The sequence below is a fragment of the Chiloscyllium punctatum genome, chromosome 8, assembly GCF_047496795.1.
Source record: "Chiloscyllium punctatum isolate Juve2018m chromosome 8, sChiPun1.3, whole genome shotgun sequence".
In the NCBI taxonomy this organism is placed as follows: Eukaryota; Metazoa; Chordata; class Chondrichthyes; order Orectolobiformes; family Hemiscylliidae; genus Chiloscyllium; species Chiloscyllium punctatum.
In genome coordinates, this window is record NC_092746.1 from 37,141,790 (window position 1) to 37,154,994 (window position 13,205).

At 38.4% G+C, this 13,205-nt stretch overlaps 1 protein-coding gene across 4 annotated transcripts in view; it reads left to right on the forward strand.

The window, feature by feature from the left end:
• The window catches only part of dgkb (diacylglycerol kinase, beta), an 801,318-nt gene that overhangs the window by 355,150 nt on the left and 432,963 nt on the right, over nt 1–13,205 (forward strand). For 3 of the 4 annotated variants that reach the window (XM_072575379.1, XM_072575380.1, XM_072575381.1), the window contains exons 17-19: nt 7,030–7,115; nt 9,745–9,834; nt 12,627–12,787. In XM_072575379.1, coding sequence (XP_072431480.1) covers nt 7,030–7,115; nt 9,745–9,834; nt 12,627–12,787 — 337 coding nt within the window. The remainder of the gene's footprint in view (nt 1–7,029; nt 7,116–9,744; nt 9,835–12,626; nt 12,788–13,205) is intronic. The other variant, XM_072575382.1, reaches the window with a different exon arrangement.

The window sequence follows — 13,205 nt, forward strand, 5'->3', positions numbered from 1 at the left end:
ATTTCACCCTGAGGTGTAGCACTGAAACTGCCATGACTGTTCTTGGAGGCTGGTACATCACCATATTGAATGTCATTGTGTGTGTGGCACTGGATGTGTGCAATGGGTGCCGTGGAGCGCATTCTGAGATGTTGGTGTTTGGCATCCAAAATGGATGTTTCGTTGGAGCAGGATCTGAGCTAAACTTTGCTTTAACCTGCGTGTCGAGAAATCTTTGTGTCTATTTTACTGATATGCAGTGCACATTTAGTAACATCCTAACATTGCAATGGGCCTCCCTGGACTTCTTGTGCAGTTCTGCCACCTTTGTTGCCATAGCCCACTTCATTCATACCTCTAAGATTACGCCTGTAGATTTGTAACTGCAAAGGAGCTTCATGACATAGCATTTAATCTTCAATGGGGATCTTTAAGGAAGGGAAAGGGGAAGCCTAGAAGGTGTCAGAGGTAGGGAATTTCAGTGCTTAAATAACTCCCCTTAGAAACATAATAACACAGAACATAGGAGAGCGAGCCTTTGGATCCATAGTGTGTGCTTCACTGCTCAACATGATCATTATTGATCCTCTAACTCAATGCCATACAACCATTCTCTCTCCATATCCCTTACATCTTTTGTCTCAAAATCTATTGATTTTTGTCTTAAATATATTCAGTGACGTGGCATCCATAGCTTGCTGGGTAAAGAATTCCACAGGTTCACCACTCTGAGTGAAGGCATTTTTCCTCCTCTCAATCTAAATGGTCTACCATTGAAACATAGAAGCTTGGAGCAGGAGCAGGTCAATCAACCCTTTGAGCCCGCTCTGTTGTTCACTTTGATCATGACTGTCCCTCTACCTTGACACAGTAACCGTGCTTTCTCCCTATACCTCTTGACGTATTTGCAATCTAAACATGTATGGATCTCTTTCTTGAATATATTCGGTGATTTGACCTCCACAGCTTTCTGTTCTAGAGAGTTCCAAGGTTGACTATCCTTCGAATTAAGAAACTTTTCCTCATCTCAGTCTTAAATTATCTACTTTATCCTGACACTAAATCCCCTGCTTCTAGATTCCCCAATCAGGAAAACATCCTCCCCACATTTAGATTCTCTGTCTAGTTTTGTTAGAATTTTATACATTTCAATCACATCCCGTCTATCCTTTCTGAAGTCTACTGAATATATGCCCAGTTCAAACAATCTCTCTTCATGTGACAGTCCTGCCTAGTGAATCTCTATGTCACCCTTCCTGTTCTTTCTTAGGTTGGGAGATCAAAATTACAGTCAGTATTACAGACGTGGTCTCTCCAATGTCCTGGACACTGCAGGAAGACATCTCTACTTCTGAACTCAAATCCTCTTGCATTGAAGGCCAATGTATCATTTGCCTTCTCAATTACTAATTGTATTTGCTTGTCTATTTTCACTGATTGGTGTACTCAGATATACATTCACTTTGTACATTCACTCTTCTGAGTATAATCACCATTTAAATAATAACCTTCCTTTCTGTTTTTCACATTGAAGTGTATAACTTCACATTTGGCCATGTTGTACTGCATCAGCCATGCGTTTGCCCACTCACTCAATTTGTCTAAATAATTTTAAAGCCTTCTCGCTGCCCCCCTCAGAACTGATAATCCTGCCCAATTTTGTATCATCACCAAACTTGGAAATGTTGCATTTGGATCCCTCATCCAGGTCATTTATGTATGTTGTGTATAGCGAGGGCCCATGTATTGATTGTTGCAGTATCCCACTGGTCACTGCCTGCCACTTGTAAAGGACCCATGTAACCACCCTCGCTGTTTTCTGTCTGTCAACTGATTTTCAATTCATTGCCAATTGCCCCCCCACCGCCATCACATTTACTTGGAATTTTATGGACTTTATCAAAAGCTTTCAAAAAGTCCAAATGTACCCCATCAACTGGTTCTCCCTTATCTGTTCTGCGAGTTACAGTCTCAAAGAAACTCCAGATTTTTTAAAGCATGATTTGCTTTTCATAATGGGATTGGACAAAACCAATATGGATTTAATGGTTCCCAAATGTTTTGCTGTCAAGATTTTTGTTGTAGAATATAGCACATTCCCACTTCTGATGTAAGACTAACTGGTCTGTAATTCTCTTTTAAATAGTGGGGTTATATCTCCCATTCTCTGTTCTCTAGAAGCTCCTCCAGAGTCGATAGAATTTTGGAAGATGACAATAAATGCATACATTATTTCCATGATGACCTTCTTTAGTACCCTGGGATGTTAGTTCTCAGTCCCTGGGGATTTATCAGGTTAAAACAGAAATTGGTGGGTTTTCTTGAACAATTGGCTGAGAATCTTGTTGCAGGGTGTGACTGAACCTTGCAACAACAGTTGGTCTGGAGAGTCAACATGCTGTTGTGCCCTGTTCACAGGAGAACTGCTGGAAGTTATTCTACGATCCTTGAATTCTTTGAGAAGGGTAAGGATGCCCCCATGGTTATTTTCTTACAATTTGATGTCCTTACCCAGGATGGAGTATAGCTGTTGTCACTATAGCTGCTGGCACTCCTCACCTTAGGTTGGTCATTACTGTATCAGTACGCAATCTGATTTTGTCAATGTCATGGTCACCAAAATAACAAAGTCTGTTATTTTGGTGACCATGACATTGAATGACTAAATGTTGAATGTTAATACAGTCATACAGCTTTGTGTAACAAGTGCTTATTGGAAAAATGGACAAGTGTTCAGCAAGCTGAACATTGCACCTTGATTGTTAAAGACAGAAATTCCCACTAAATATTTCAAACTTGACAATTTCCCCAGAATTCCCATCTTGAGGAATTCAGATTCCCATTGTTTCAAATAGATCAAAGGCCATTCTCCTTTGTGCATTTCTTAAAGCTATCTGCTTCTAAGGAAAATAAGCCAAACACATCGCAGTTAATTTACAGTTTAAGTAAGTTCTTTATCTGATGACATTTAAACATTTTGTTCTAAGAACATTAGTCATAACCGATATATCCTGCTTTTGAAGTCACTAATTCTCCTGTGTTTAGAATTGACCATCTGAGAATGTTTCTATTTTAGTGAAGTTATTTCAAGCAGGCTCTCTGAATAGTCATGTTCCAAAGAGTTGTAATACTTTGTAGGATAATTCTTTTCGCACTTCTCAACTTCAGAAGAGCAAAAAAGACAAAAATAAAAATTAAATAATTTGTAGCACCAGATGGAACAAGTACAGCAGAACGCCACTAATTTGAACCGGTTGGAAATGAACACAGTTCTTGTGAGTAATTTATTCTGACTAGTGATTCATCATTCAAGATTTGATATATGGATTCTGATTACTGTACAGAAGATGAAAGAATAGCATCAGCAACCATTTATGTTTTAAGACCAGAGGGAGAATTGCCATTTAAGTATTGTTTTACAGATAACACAACATTCCAAAGAGTAGACAGTCTGCAGTCACGAGGTCTGCAGCACAGAAAAAAAGGCTGTTTTAGCCCACTGCCTCCATGCCGATCAAAAGCAACCACCTAACTATTTCCTTACTATTTTCTATAAATATTTCCGATTTCCACTTTCCAGTCCTTGTCCTGTAGTCTTATATGCCTTGGCATCGCAAAACCTCACCTAGATACTTCTTAAATAATATGAGGGTTTTTGCCTCTTTCACCCTTGCAGAGCAGAAGTTTCAGATTCCCACTACTGTCTGGGTGAAAAAGTTGTTCCTCACATCTCCTCTCAACCTTCTACCCCTTGTTTTAAATCTATGCCGTCTGGTCAGTGGTCCCTCCATCAAGTGGAAAAGTTTCTTCCTTTCTCCCTACTCTATCTGTGCCCCTTATAATTTTATGCATCTCAATCATGACCCCTCTTAATTTCCTGTGCTCACTGGAAAACAACCCCAGTCTGTCCAAACTCTGTTCATAACTGAAACTCTCAAGTCCAGGCAGTATGCTGGTAAATCTCCATGTCCTCTCTATCCAGGCCTTTTTGTATTCTGTAAGTTTCAATCAGCTCCTCCCCTTGTCCTGCTGAACTCCATGGAGAACAGACCCAAAATTTCCAACTACTTCTCATAAAACAAGCCATTAATCCCTGGGATCCTTCTCGTTTCACTTCTCTGGACCCTGTCCAATGCCAGCACATCTTTCCTTAGATATGGGCCCAAAACTGTTGACAATATTTTAAATGTGGTCTGACAGCTTCAGCAGTACATTTCTGTTCTTGTATTCTACCCCTCTTGAAATGAATGCTAACATTGCATTGGCCTTCCTAATTGCTAACTGAACCTGCATCTTAACCTTAAGAGAATCCTGAACTAGGACTTCCAAGTGCCTTTTTGTCTCTGATTTCTGAAATTTTCCTCCATTTAAAAAATAGTATACACCTCTATTCTTCTTACCAAAGTGCATAATCTCTCACATTCCCACTATGTATTCCATCTGCTGCTTCTTTGCCCACTTACCTAGCATATCCAAGGAAGGCCTTGTGCAGCCTCCCTGTTTCCTCAACACTACCTGCCTGTCTACCTAGGTAAAAACAATGACTGCAGATTCTGGAAACCAGATTCTGGATTAATGGTGCTGGAAGAGCACAGCAGTTCAGGCAGCATCCAAGGAGCAGTAAAATCGACGTTTCGGGCAAAAGTCCTTCATCAGGAATACAGGCAGAGAGCCTGAAGCGTGGAGAGATAAGTGCCTGCTTGTCTACCTATCCTTGCGTCATCTGAAACCTAGCACCAGTGCCCTCAGTTCCTTTGTCCAGTTCATTAATAACATGAATGGGTGTGGTGTGAACAATGACACCTGGGGAACTCCTCTAGTCACCAACTGCTATCCTGAAAAAAGATCCCCTTATCTCTACTCTCTGCCTTCTTCCAGTCAGAGAATCCTCTATTTGTACCAGTACCTTGCTCCTCAGACCTGTGAACTTATTCAGCAGCCTCTTGTGTAGAACCTTATCGAAGGCCTTCTTGAAATCCAAATAGATCACATCCACTGGCTCTCCTTAGCTTAACTTGCAAATGCAAGCTTTAACTTATAAGCATGACTTTCGGGCTTCAGGTTTTTTTTCTTTTGGATCTACCAATCATCTGAACAGGTGTACACCTAATATTGCTGTTGGTAGCTCAAGATATTGATCTGACTATGTGGTCTAGTACTCTGAAGTTCTCAAGGCATGTTTTACAGAAAATCTGACAAGTCTTTGCTGTTAACCTGGGGCAACAGGAAGTGGCCATAGCACCCATAAGTATTGTGATCAAAACTTTAGGTGTTGAGACTAGTGGTAATTGTTTGAAAACTTAACATGCTTTCTCTAGTAAGATTACAAATAATTAATTTGAATCTAACTAATGACAGTGTAACAGCAGTTCATAGTTTGGTACATCTGCAAATTTCTAGATATGAATTTTGTCGTTCCCAAACTTTCATGAGATATTTTAACAAAAACTTTACCAAATAGTTTTTGATGTTGAAAGAGCTCTTCAGAAAAGTTTTGCTTTGAAAATAAAACTGTTTCATAATTTTACCATGCATTGGACCATTTTATCCACGAATTGTTTCGATGACAGAATAATAGTTTATTACAGTAGGTCACAACTAAGGTAAAAAGAAGTTCTTAGTAGTTGAAATGGTTGATATGGAAATACAAAGGGCCAGATACCTGCATATCAGGGGTGAGAATCAGCTTGAATCATATTTCAAACTGGATTTTATTTGTTTAAAAGCCCATCAGCTGAAATGATAAATTTCCCAATTTATGGAGAAGAAATGGTGCAAATCCAGGAATGTTAAAAGGGATGAACAGGTTAGAAAGTAATTACAAAGACAAATTTGATTTAAAGTTTTCTGTTGAGAAGAATTGCATACAAAAGCAAAGACAGTTGGACCATAAATGAGACAAGGTAAAAACAATGACTGCAGATGCTGGAAACCAGATTCTGGATTAGTGGTGCTGGAAGAGCACAGCAGTTCAGGCAGCATCCAAGGAGCAGCGAAATCGACGTTTCGGGCAAAAGCCCTTCATCAGGAATAAAGGCAGAGAGCCTGAAGCGTGGAGAGATAAGCTAGAGAAGGGTGGGGGTGGGGAGAAAGTAGCATAGAGTACAATGGGTGAGTGGGTGAGGGGATGAAGGTGATAGGTCAGGGAGGAGAGGGTGGAGTGGATAGGTGGAAAAGGAGATAGGCAGGTAGGACAAGTCTGGACAAGTCATAGGGACAGTGCTGAGTTGGAAGTTTGTAACTAGGGTGAGGTGGGGGAAGGAGAAATGAAGAAACTGTTGAAGTCCATATTGATGCCCTGGGGTTGAAGTGCTCCGAGGTGGAAGATGAGGTGTTCTTCCTCCAGGCGTCTGGTGGTGAGGGAGCGGCGGTGAAGGAGGCCCAGGACCTCCATGTCCTCGGCAGAGTGGGAGGGGGAGTTGAAATGTTGGGCAATGGTGTGTTTCGCACTGGAGGCAAAAGTTTATAGTCCTGTGGATATTTATCAGAATGTGGAGACTAACTTGCACGGAAAGGTGCACTGATGAAATCAAGAGTGTTTGAGGGGAATTTGATGGTGCATAACATGACAGAGGGAATAGTTGAGGTAAAGTTGAATTACTTCTCATGTTGTATAAATTGAAATTACAAGATTATAATCTTAAGTAAAAGAACACAATACATAAAAGGAGAAACTGAGAAAAATCTCTTCATGCAGGGAGTTTTCAAAATATCAAATCCTTTGCTACAATTGATAATTGATGGTAAGATGATTGTAAAAATTAAAATGATTCTGGTTAATTAATTACTGGAAGAATTTTAAAAAAGAGCACAGGGAGAAAGCAGCAAAATAGGAATAGTTTAAGAAAATAGCAAGTTTAATATCAGCCCCATGGACTTAAATTCTTCAGAGACGGAATACATTAAACTGCTTTCCCCAGATTTTAAGATTTCTTCATTTTGGAGGGGCAGGGTGGGGGGATGTGAGGAGAGAGGGTGGGGTAATTGTGAGTTTAAAACAAACCACATTGTCAAAAATGGCTTGTTACAACTAAATCACTTTTTCTTTAGGTTAAACTTTTTCCGAGATGTTCCAGACTTTAGAATCTTGGCTTGCGGTGGAGATGGAACAGTTGGATGGATCCTAGATTGCATAGGTAAGATTGTTAGCTGTTTTAGACTCCATCAATATACCCAGGATGATGGATAATAGTTGGCAGTTTCCAAGTTCATGACAAATTGATTAGTATCTGGAATATGTAATTGTGCCAAATTCTTAGATCAAGACTCTTATGTGATTTTCTTTCTGTTTTATGGCCTAATCTAGCCACTGTTTTTATTTCAGAAAAATGGATGGTCTTGGGTGCTGAAATTTACAACTGCAGGGGTTTATTAAATGGTTATAACATTCTGAAGGAATTCTAGGGATTCAAGTTGAAAGAGTAAGCCATGTATTGAATAAAACCAACAAGGAGGTTTTTAGATCCCTGATGTCATGGCCAGTTTATTTTTTAAATAAAGTTTAATGTTTTCATGTATAAAGTTTGTAATTGAACCCCCCCCCAAAAAAAACCCACACCTTTATTTCATTTCACACACTCCACTAATCCATCTCTTAAGAACTGTTCGATTTGAATTACTTTTACAAAAGGGGGAGATGATGGTATGGTGCTAACATCACTGGACTAGTAATCCAGAGTATATTGCACTGGGGATGCAGGTTCAAACTCCCACATGTCAGCTGATGAAATTTAAGTACAATTAATAAATCTGTGATTGAACTAACAATAAAACTACTCTTGTTTACAGTAAAAACCCTTTGGCTTCACTAATGTTCTTAAGGGTAGGACATGCGCTATCCTTACCTGGTCTAACCTAGATGTGACTCCACACCCACAGCTATGTGTTTGATACTTAACTGCCCTCAGAAAAACCCAGCAAACCACTCTATCGCTGAGGCAGGATTGGCAGGAGGCTGGAAGAACACAGTAAGCCGGGCATCATCAGGAGGTGGATAAGTCGACGTTTTGGGTGTAACCCATCTGCAGGACTGCTTCCTGTACTGTAGAAGGATTACACACAAAACATCGACTTCTCCACCTCCAGATGCTGCCCAGCTTGTTGTGTTCTTCCAGCCTTCTACCTGTCCACTTCAAATTCCAATGTCTGCATTTTTTTTGTCTATATCTGAGGCAAGATCCTCAGACAATAACTGTTGACATTTTCAGCAACGACCACCTTCTGTGGAAGAAAAGAACGTGATTTGCACTTTGATTTCATAACAGTGACTTTTTTTTTCTATTTTAAGTCAGTGAATTTCTAATAAATGCAAGATATAAATTACGTGGCTTGACACAGTTAAAGAATGGTCCACTAGAAACAAGAGCATTATTAATGTGCTGCTATATTAAAACCCTTAAATAAAGCTGTTCCAAGTGGTCTTGGTGATGATACAAGTAAAATAACAAAAGAAACAAACAAGAGATTACTAACACCATCATAATCCACTCAGACACAAGTACAGCAGTCAAACTTCATTTAGAAGCCGAGGATAGAAAATGCCAGATGACCTGCAACAAGGAAAAGATTAAAATACAATAAAGTGTTTCTGCTTATTCATGTGTAAATAGGATTAATTCATTCTTTTAACAAAAAAACTGTAAGATGCAAATACAACTACTAACTATAAAACTAAGTTCTGCGATTCTCCCTCATGGCTCAGTAAGTTTATCATGGAGAGTAATTAAGCTATGTTGACCAGATAAGGTTTGATCTGTAGATCTGAGTGGACGTAACAGCAAGAGTACTACAGTTGGCCTTAGTCGGAATTAGTCGGACAATAATCCTGCCATGATCTTGATCCAGCAACCCTAACTGGAGAAACCTGTTTGTACGTAATAGATAATATCTGAAAGACAGACCCAGCCAAGCCATTTTTGTTTGTGTCTCAGAAACCTTGGGGTGCTGTTATGAGTCAGTCATCTAGTGCAGCAGGTCTGCACCTGTTTCCCTTCTGGTAAGGAGAAACCGATGATCCCTAAACAGAAATTGTCCCGCCTGTTAAATTTCATATAAATTTTGATGTTAGAATTAGTCATCCCCTGAAACCCACCCGACACCAATTGCTTTGTATAAGTACTTGTAATAGTGCAAATGCATATATAAGATTAGATCAATTATCACAAGTTAATTGAGGGCAGAACTTCTAATTCATCATTCACATCTAATTCAAACTGCTAAAATAACTGTGGTAATCAAGAGATGCAGAGAACAGTCTTTATTAATTCTTCATTCATTTTATCTTAATAACACCTACATTTTGTTTAGACACAGCTAGGTTTTATCCTTAGTCAGGTAACCTTTCAAACTTCAAGATTTGCGACGAAAATATTATTCAGTTTGTATTCAGTAGTTGGATTGGATTAACTATTTTCCCCTTTAATGAGACAATATGAACCATCTTAAGCATGAACATTCAAGAGATTGCAAAACAATTTTTGTGGGGATGAATCTGTACCTCCTTTCCACCAGGAATAATGGTGTACTATTGCAGATATTAGAACTTACAAACATCAAACATAAATCCATAATGATTGCTTAATACTACTTCCAAACAGTAAAACGTTCCTCAGGGTAATCGGAAATATACAAAGAGGACCTATATTTTGTTTAGCTGGATAAAAAATATTTTCAGAGGATTTCTTAGTTTCACTTTTATAGAATGTTAAAAACTGTGACAAGGCACAGCTGTGTTCATGTTTTGTAAAATATTTGCTTGTTTCATAGACAAAGCAAATTTTCCTCAACATCCTCCAGTGGCAGTTCTTCCACTTGGAACTGGCAATGATTTGGCAAGGTGTCTTAGGTCAGGCGGAGGTAAGAAAGGAACTCTCACTAACAATATTTTCAACTGTTAACATGCATCTTGGTGCATTGTTTCCTCTAGGTTATGTGATTCTCTCAAGATCAAATAAACTAATGCAAAAGATTGAAGAATTTTAGGGTTTTTTTGCAACCTAATTTAAACCTAACTCAACAAATTCCCATGTTCCTTTTCTCCTCCTTAATCAAATTCATCACTACAATATGTTGAATTATTCATACCAGTTTGCCATCCATTGACAAAGTTAAAAATCACACAACATCAGGTTATAATCCAACCGGTTTATTTGGAAGCACTAGCTTTCAGCGCACTGCTCCTTTATCAGGTGGTTGTGGAGTATAAGATCGTAAGACACAAAATTTATAACAGACGTTTACAGTGTGATGTAACTGAAATTATATATTGAAAAAGACCTGGATTGTCTAAGTCTCTCATCTTTTAAATGGCCATGTTCGTTTCAGTTTTTTACACAGAAAGCCCAGAACTTTTTTAAAAAGTTACATTCTCAAGTCCCTATTGTTAAAGTTCACTTAAGAATGTAACTTTAAAAAAAAAGGTTCTGGGATTTACGTATGAAAGAACTGAAACCAACAAGGTCATCCTAAAAGATGAGAGGCTTAACAAACAATCCAGGTCTTTTTCAATATATAATTTCAGTTACATCACACTGTAAACTTTTGCTAGAAATTCTGAGTCTTACAATCTTATACTCCACAATCACCTCATGAAGGAGCAGCACTCTGAAAATGAGTGCTTCTAAATAAACCTGTTGGACTATAACCTTGTGTTCTGTGATTTTTAATTTTGTAGACCCCAGTCCAACACCAGCACCACCAAATCATCCATTGACAAGGCTTTTAAAGTTGTCTGTCTTTTTTCAGGTGCAAGGACACTAAAATGCACCTTTGAAATTCTGATAGAGGATTTAGATTTTAATGTCACATTTACTGGAGTTCAGGAATACAGGAGTACAGTGAAAAGTGTACAAAGTTGGCATTCTCCGATGTAATCTTCGTATACAAAAAACAGGATTAAAAACAGGGGCAGACAAAAAAGAAACAATTAAAAAAAAACAAATGTCCAAATCCCTCCCCATCTCTGCCATGAGACCTCATTGCTGGGAAAGCAAAGCCACAAAACGCATCCCTCAGTCTGTGAACACTCAGGTAACCTGGGTCCTCGCATACCACTGCAGGTGGGACACCAAACTGTTCTTCACTGACATGAAATTCTGTAGTTTTTGTTGATGAAGTCATTTTTTTGTTATTTAAAAGCTAGTTACTCCTAGATGGTGCACCAGACATTCTTAATAAAATTGCTTACCTTTTGGAATTCACTTTTGGTCTTCATGGCAGTGAAGACAGAGGAGCTGTAACTTTGCAGGATTATACCTGCCAGTGTTGGGTGGAAGACCTTCCAGAAAGAAGTTTTGTGCTCCATTGAAGCACAAGTGGAGAAGGCAATGGGAAAGCACCTGAGACTTCCCTTTGCCCCCATCAAATATGGACAGTACAAACAAATCTTTTGAAGACTACAGCGTGAATGAGGGTCAACACCACTTGCGACAGCACTTCACTAGGTCAGAATGTGCATGAATGCAGGGGTCCTGCTAATATTGCTGCAGATGGGCAACATTGAAGGCTGGCTTAACCAGGAACACAAAAACAAGGTGATTCAATGTCACTATATTCAGATAGTTTGGAAGACTGCAACCACTTACACACTTACCTTGCAACTTGCATGATGACAGTTTTTATATAATTAACAAATTTTAACTTGTTTTAGTAAAATTTTTCATAGTTGAAACTTGGATATATCAAAAAAAATGAATGCGAGAAAATGTTTTGGAATAATACGTAATTGAGCTGTTTCTTTTACTAATTTACATTTCTGCATATATAGATAAACTTGAGGGGACACTTGAGCCATAATTTTGGAAAACTAATGCAATTTTCTGACTTTTATCTACATTGGAAGGTCCATCACGGTGATTTTAAATGATGCAGCCACATATAGCACACTTCACTTTGTCAAGAATGAACCAATGTTTTTCCAGTGTAATTGTCACATTGACCTGCAGGCTTTCCATGTTCACTGAACAGGTTGTCTGTTGCAGTTAGGACAGAATTCTTAAAAACTCATATAAGCTCTGTAGTCCTTAGAATGGAAGCCTCTGTGAAATTGTCATCTAAGACAACAGAGAATATATGAAATACTTTGAGAAAGCCATTTTTGAAGTAAAAATGTAGGAATTTCTTCCTCTTAGTCTATTACCTTCAGTATTTTAAAAAAATATCTTTTTCACCATCTGTTCTACTAAAAACAGTTAAATTGAGATAATAGAGGCAATAGTAATTGGGTGCACCCAGCATGAAACCCCACTTGCTGAGAGCACAAGCTGGTTAATCGTGGACTCATTTTCTATTAATTTCAAAGTCCCTTCCACCTTTTGCTTGCTGGATGCACTTGACCACAGAATTAGCTCTCAAGCATTAATGCAAAATGCAATTCCAGCATTGAGCTTAGTTACTGTGACTGAATGGCTTAATGATTTCCAAGGCTGTTTTGTAGCACATTCTAGTTTATTTTAATCTATTGACCAATGTATTGACAGCACTGCAGAATGTGAGATAGAATCAGTTATATTTAGATCTGAGGGAGGAACTTTGGAGTGTCTCTGGATATTAATTTTCAACCTTATGTTTTTCAATTGTATGAGGTCATTGATTTGTCATCAACAAGCCTTTTAACCAATATGACCAATTTGTTTTTGTTCTGCTGTAAGGTTATGAAGGGGAAAGTCTGATGAAGATAATTAAAGATATTGAGAACTGCTCAGTGGTCATGCTGGATAGATGGAAAATTGAGGTGATACCACATGACAAAGAGGAAAAAGGAGACCCTGTACCTTATACTATTATCAACAACTACTTTTCTATAGGAGTGGTAAGTTTATTTGAGTTATTACTACCTCAGTGGAGAATTTTTAAATGGTCTGGCAACTTGGTTTATTGCTGCTATAATTAGTGTAGTTTGACACTAAGCCTGAACTTTCCAAATAGCTGAAGGTATTGCTGGGGGAGATGAGAGCCACCTTTTACTCTTCAGGCAGATGTTTGCCCTACCAGAATTGAAGACATATTTTAAAATTCAGGAGTTTGTTGCTTCTAAGCTCCACAAAACTTCATCTAAACTTGCTATTTCATAATGGTAAGATGGTGTCATTGTATTTTGTGAAGTTCCCTGTTGTTTTGTTTCAGCATTAATTCTCTTTCAACTTCTGAAGGTGTGTACTTCTTGTGAACTATATTTTCTGTGAGCTTTTATGTTTTCTATGAGCTCTTGATACTCTGTTGGGACTTTC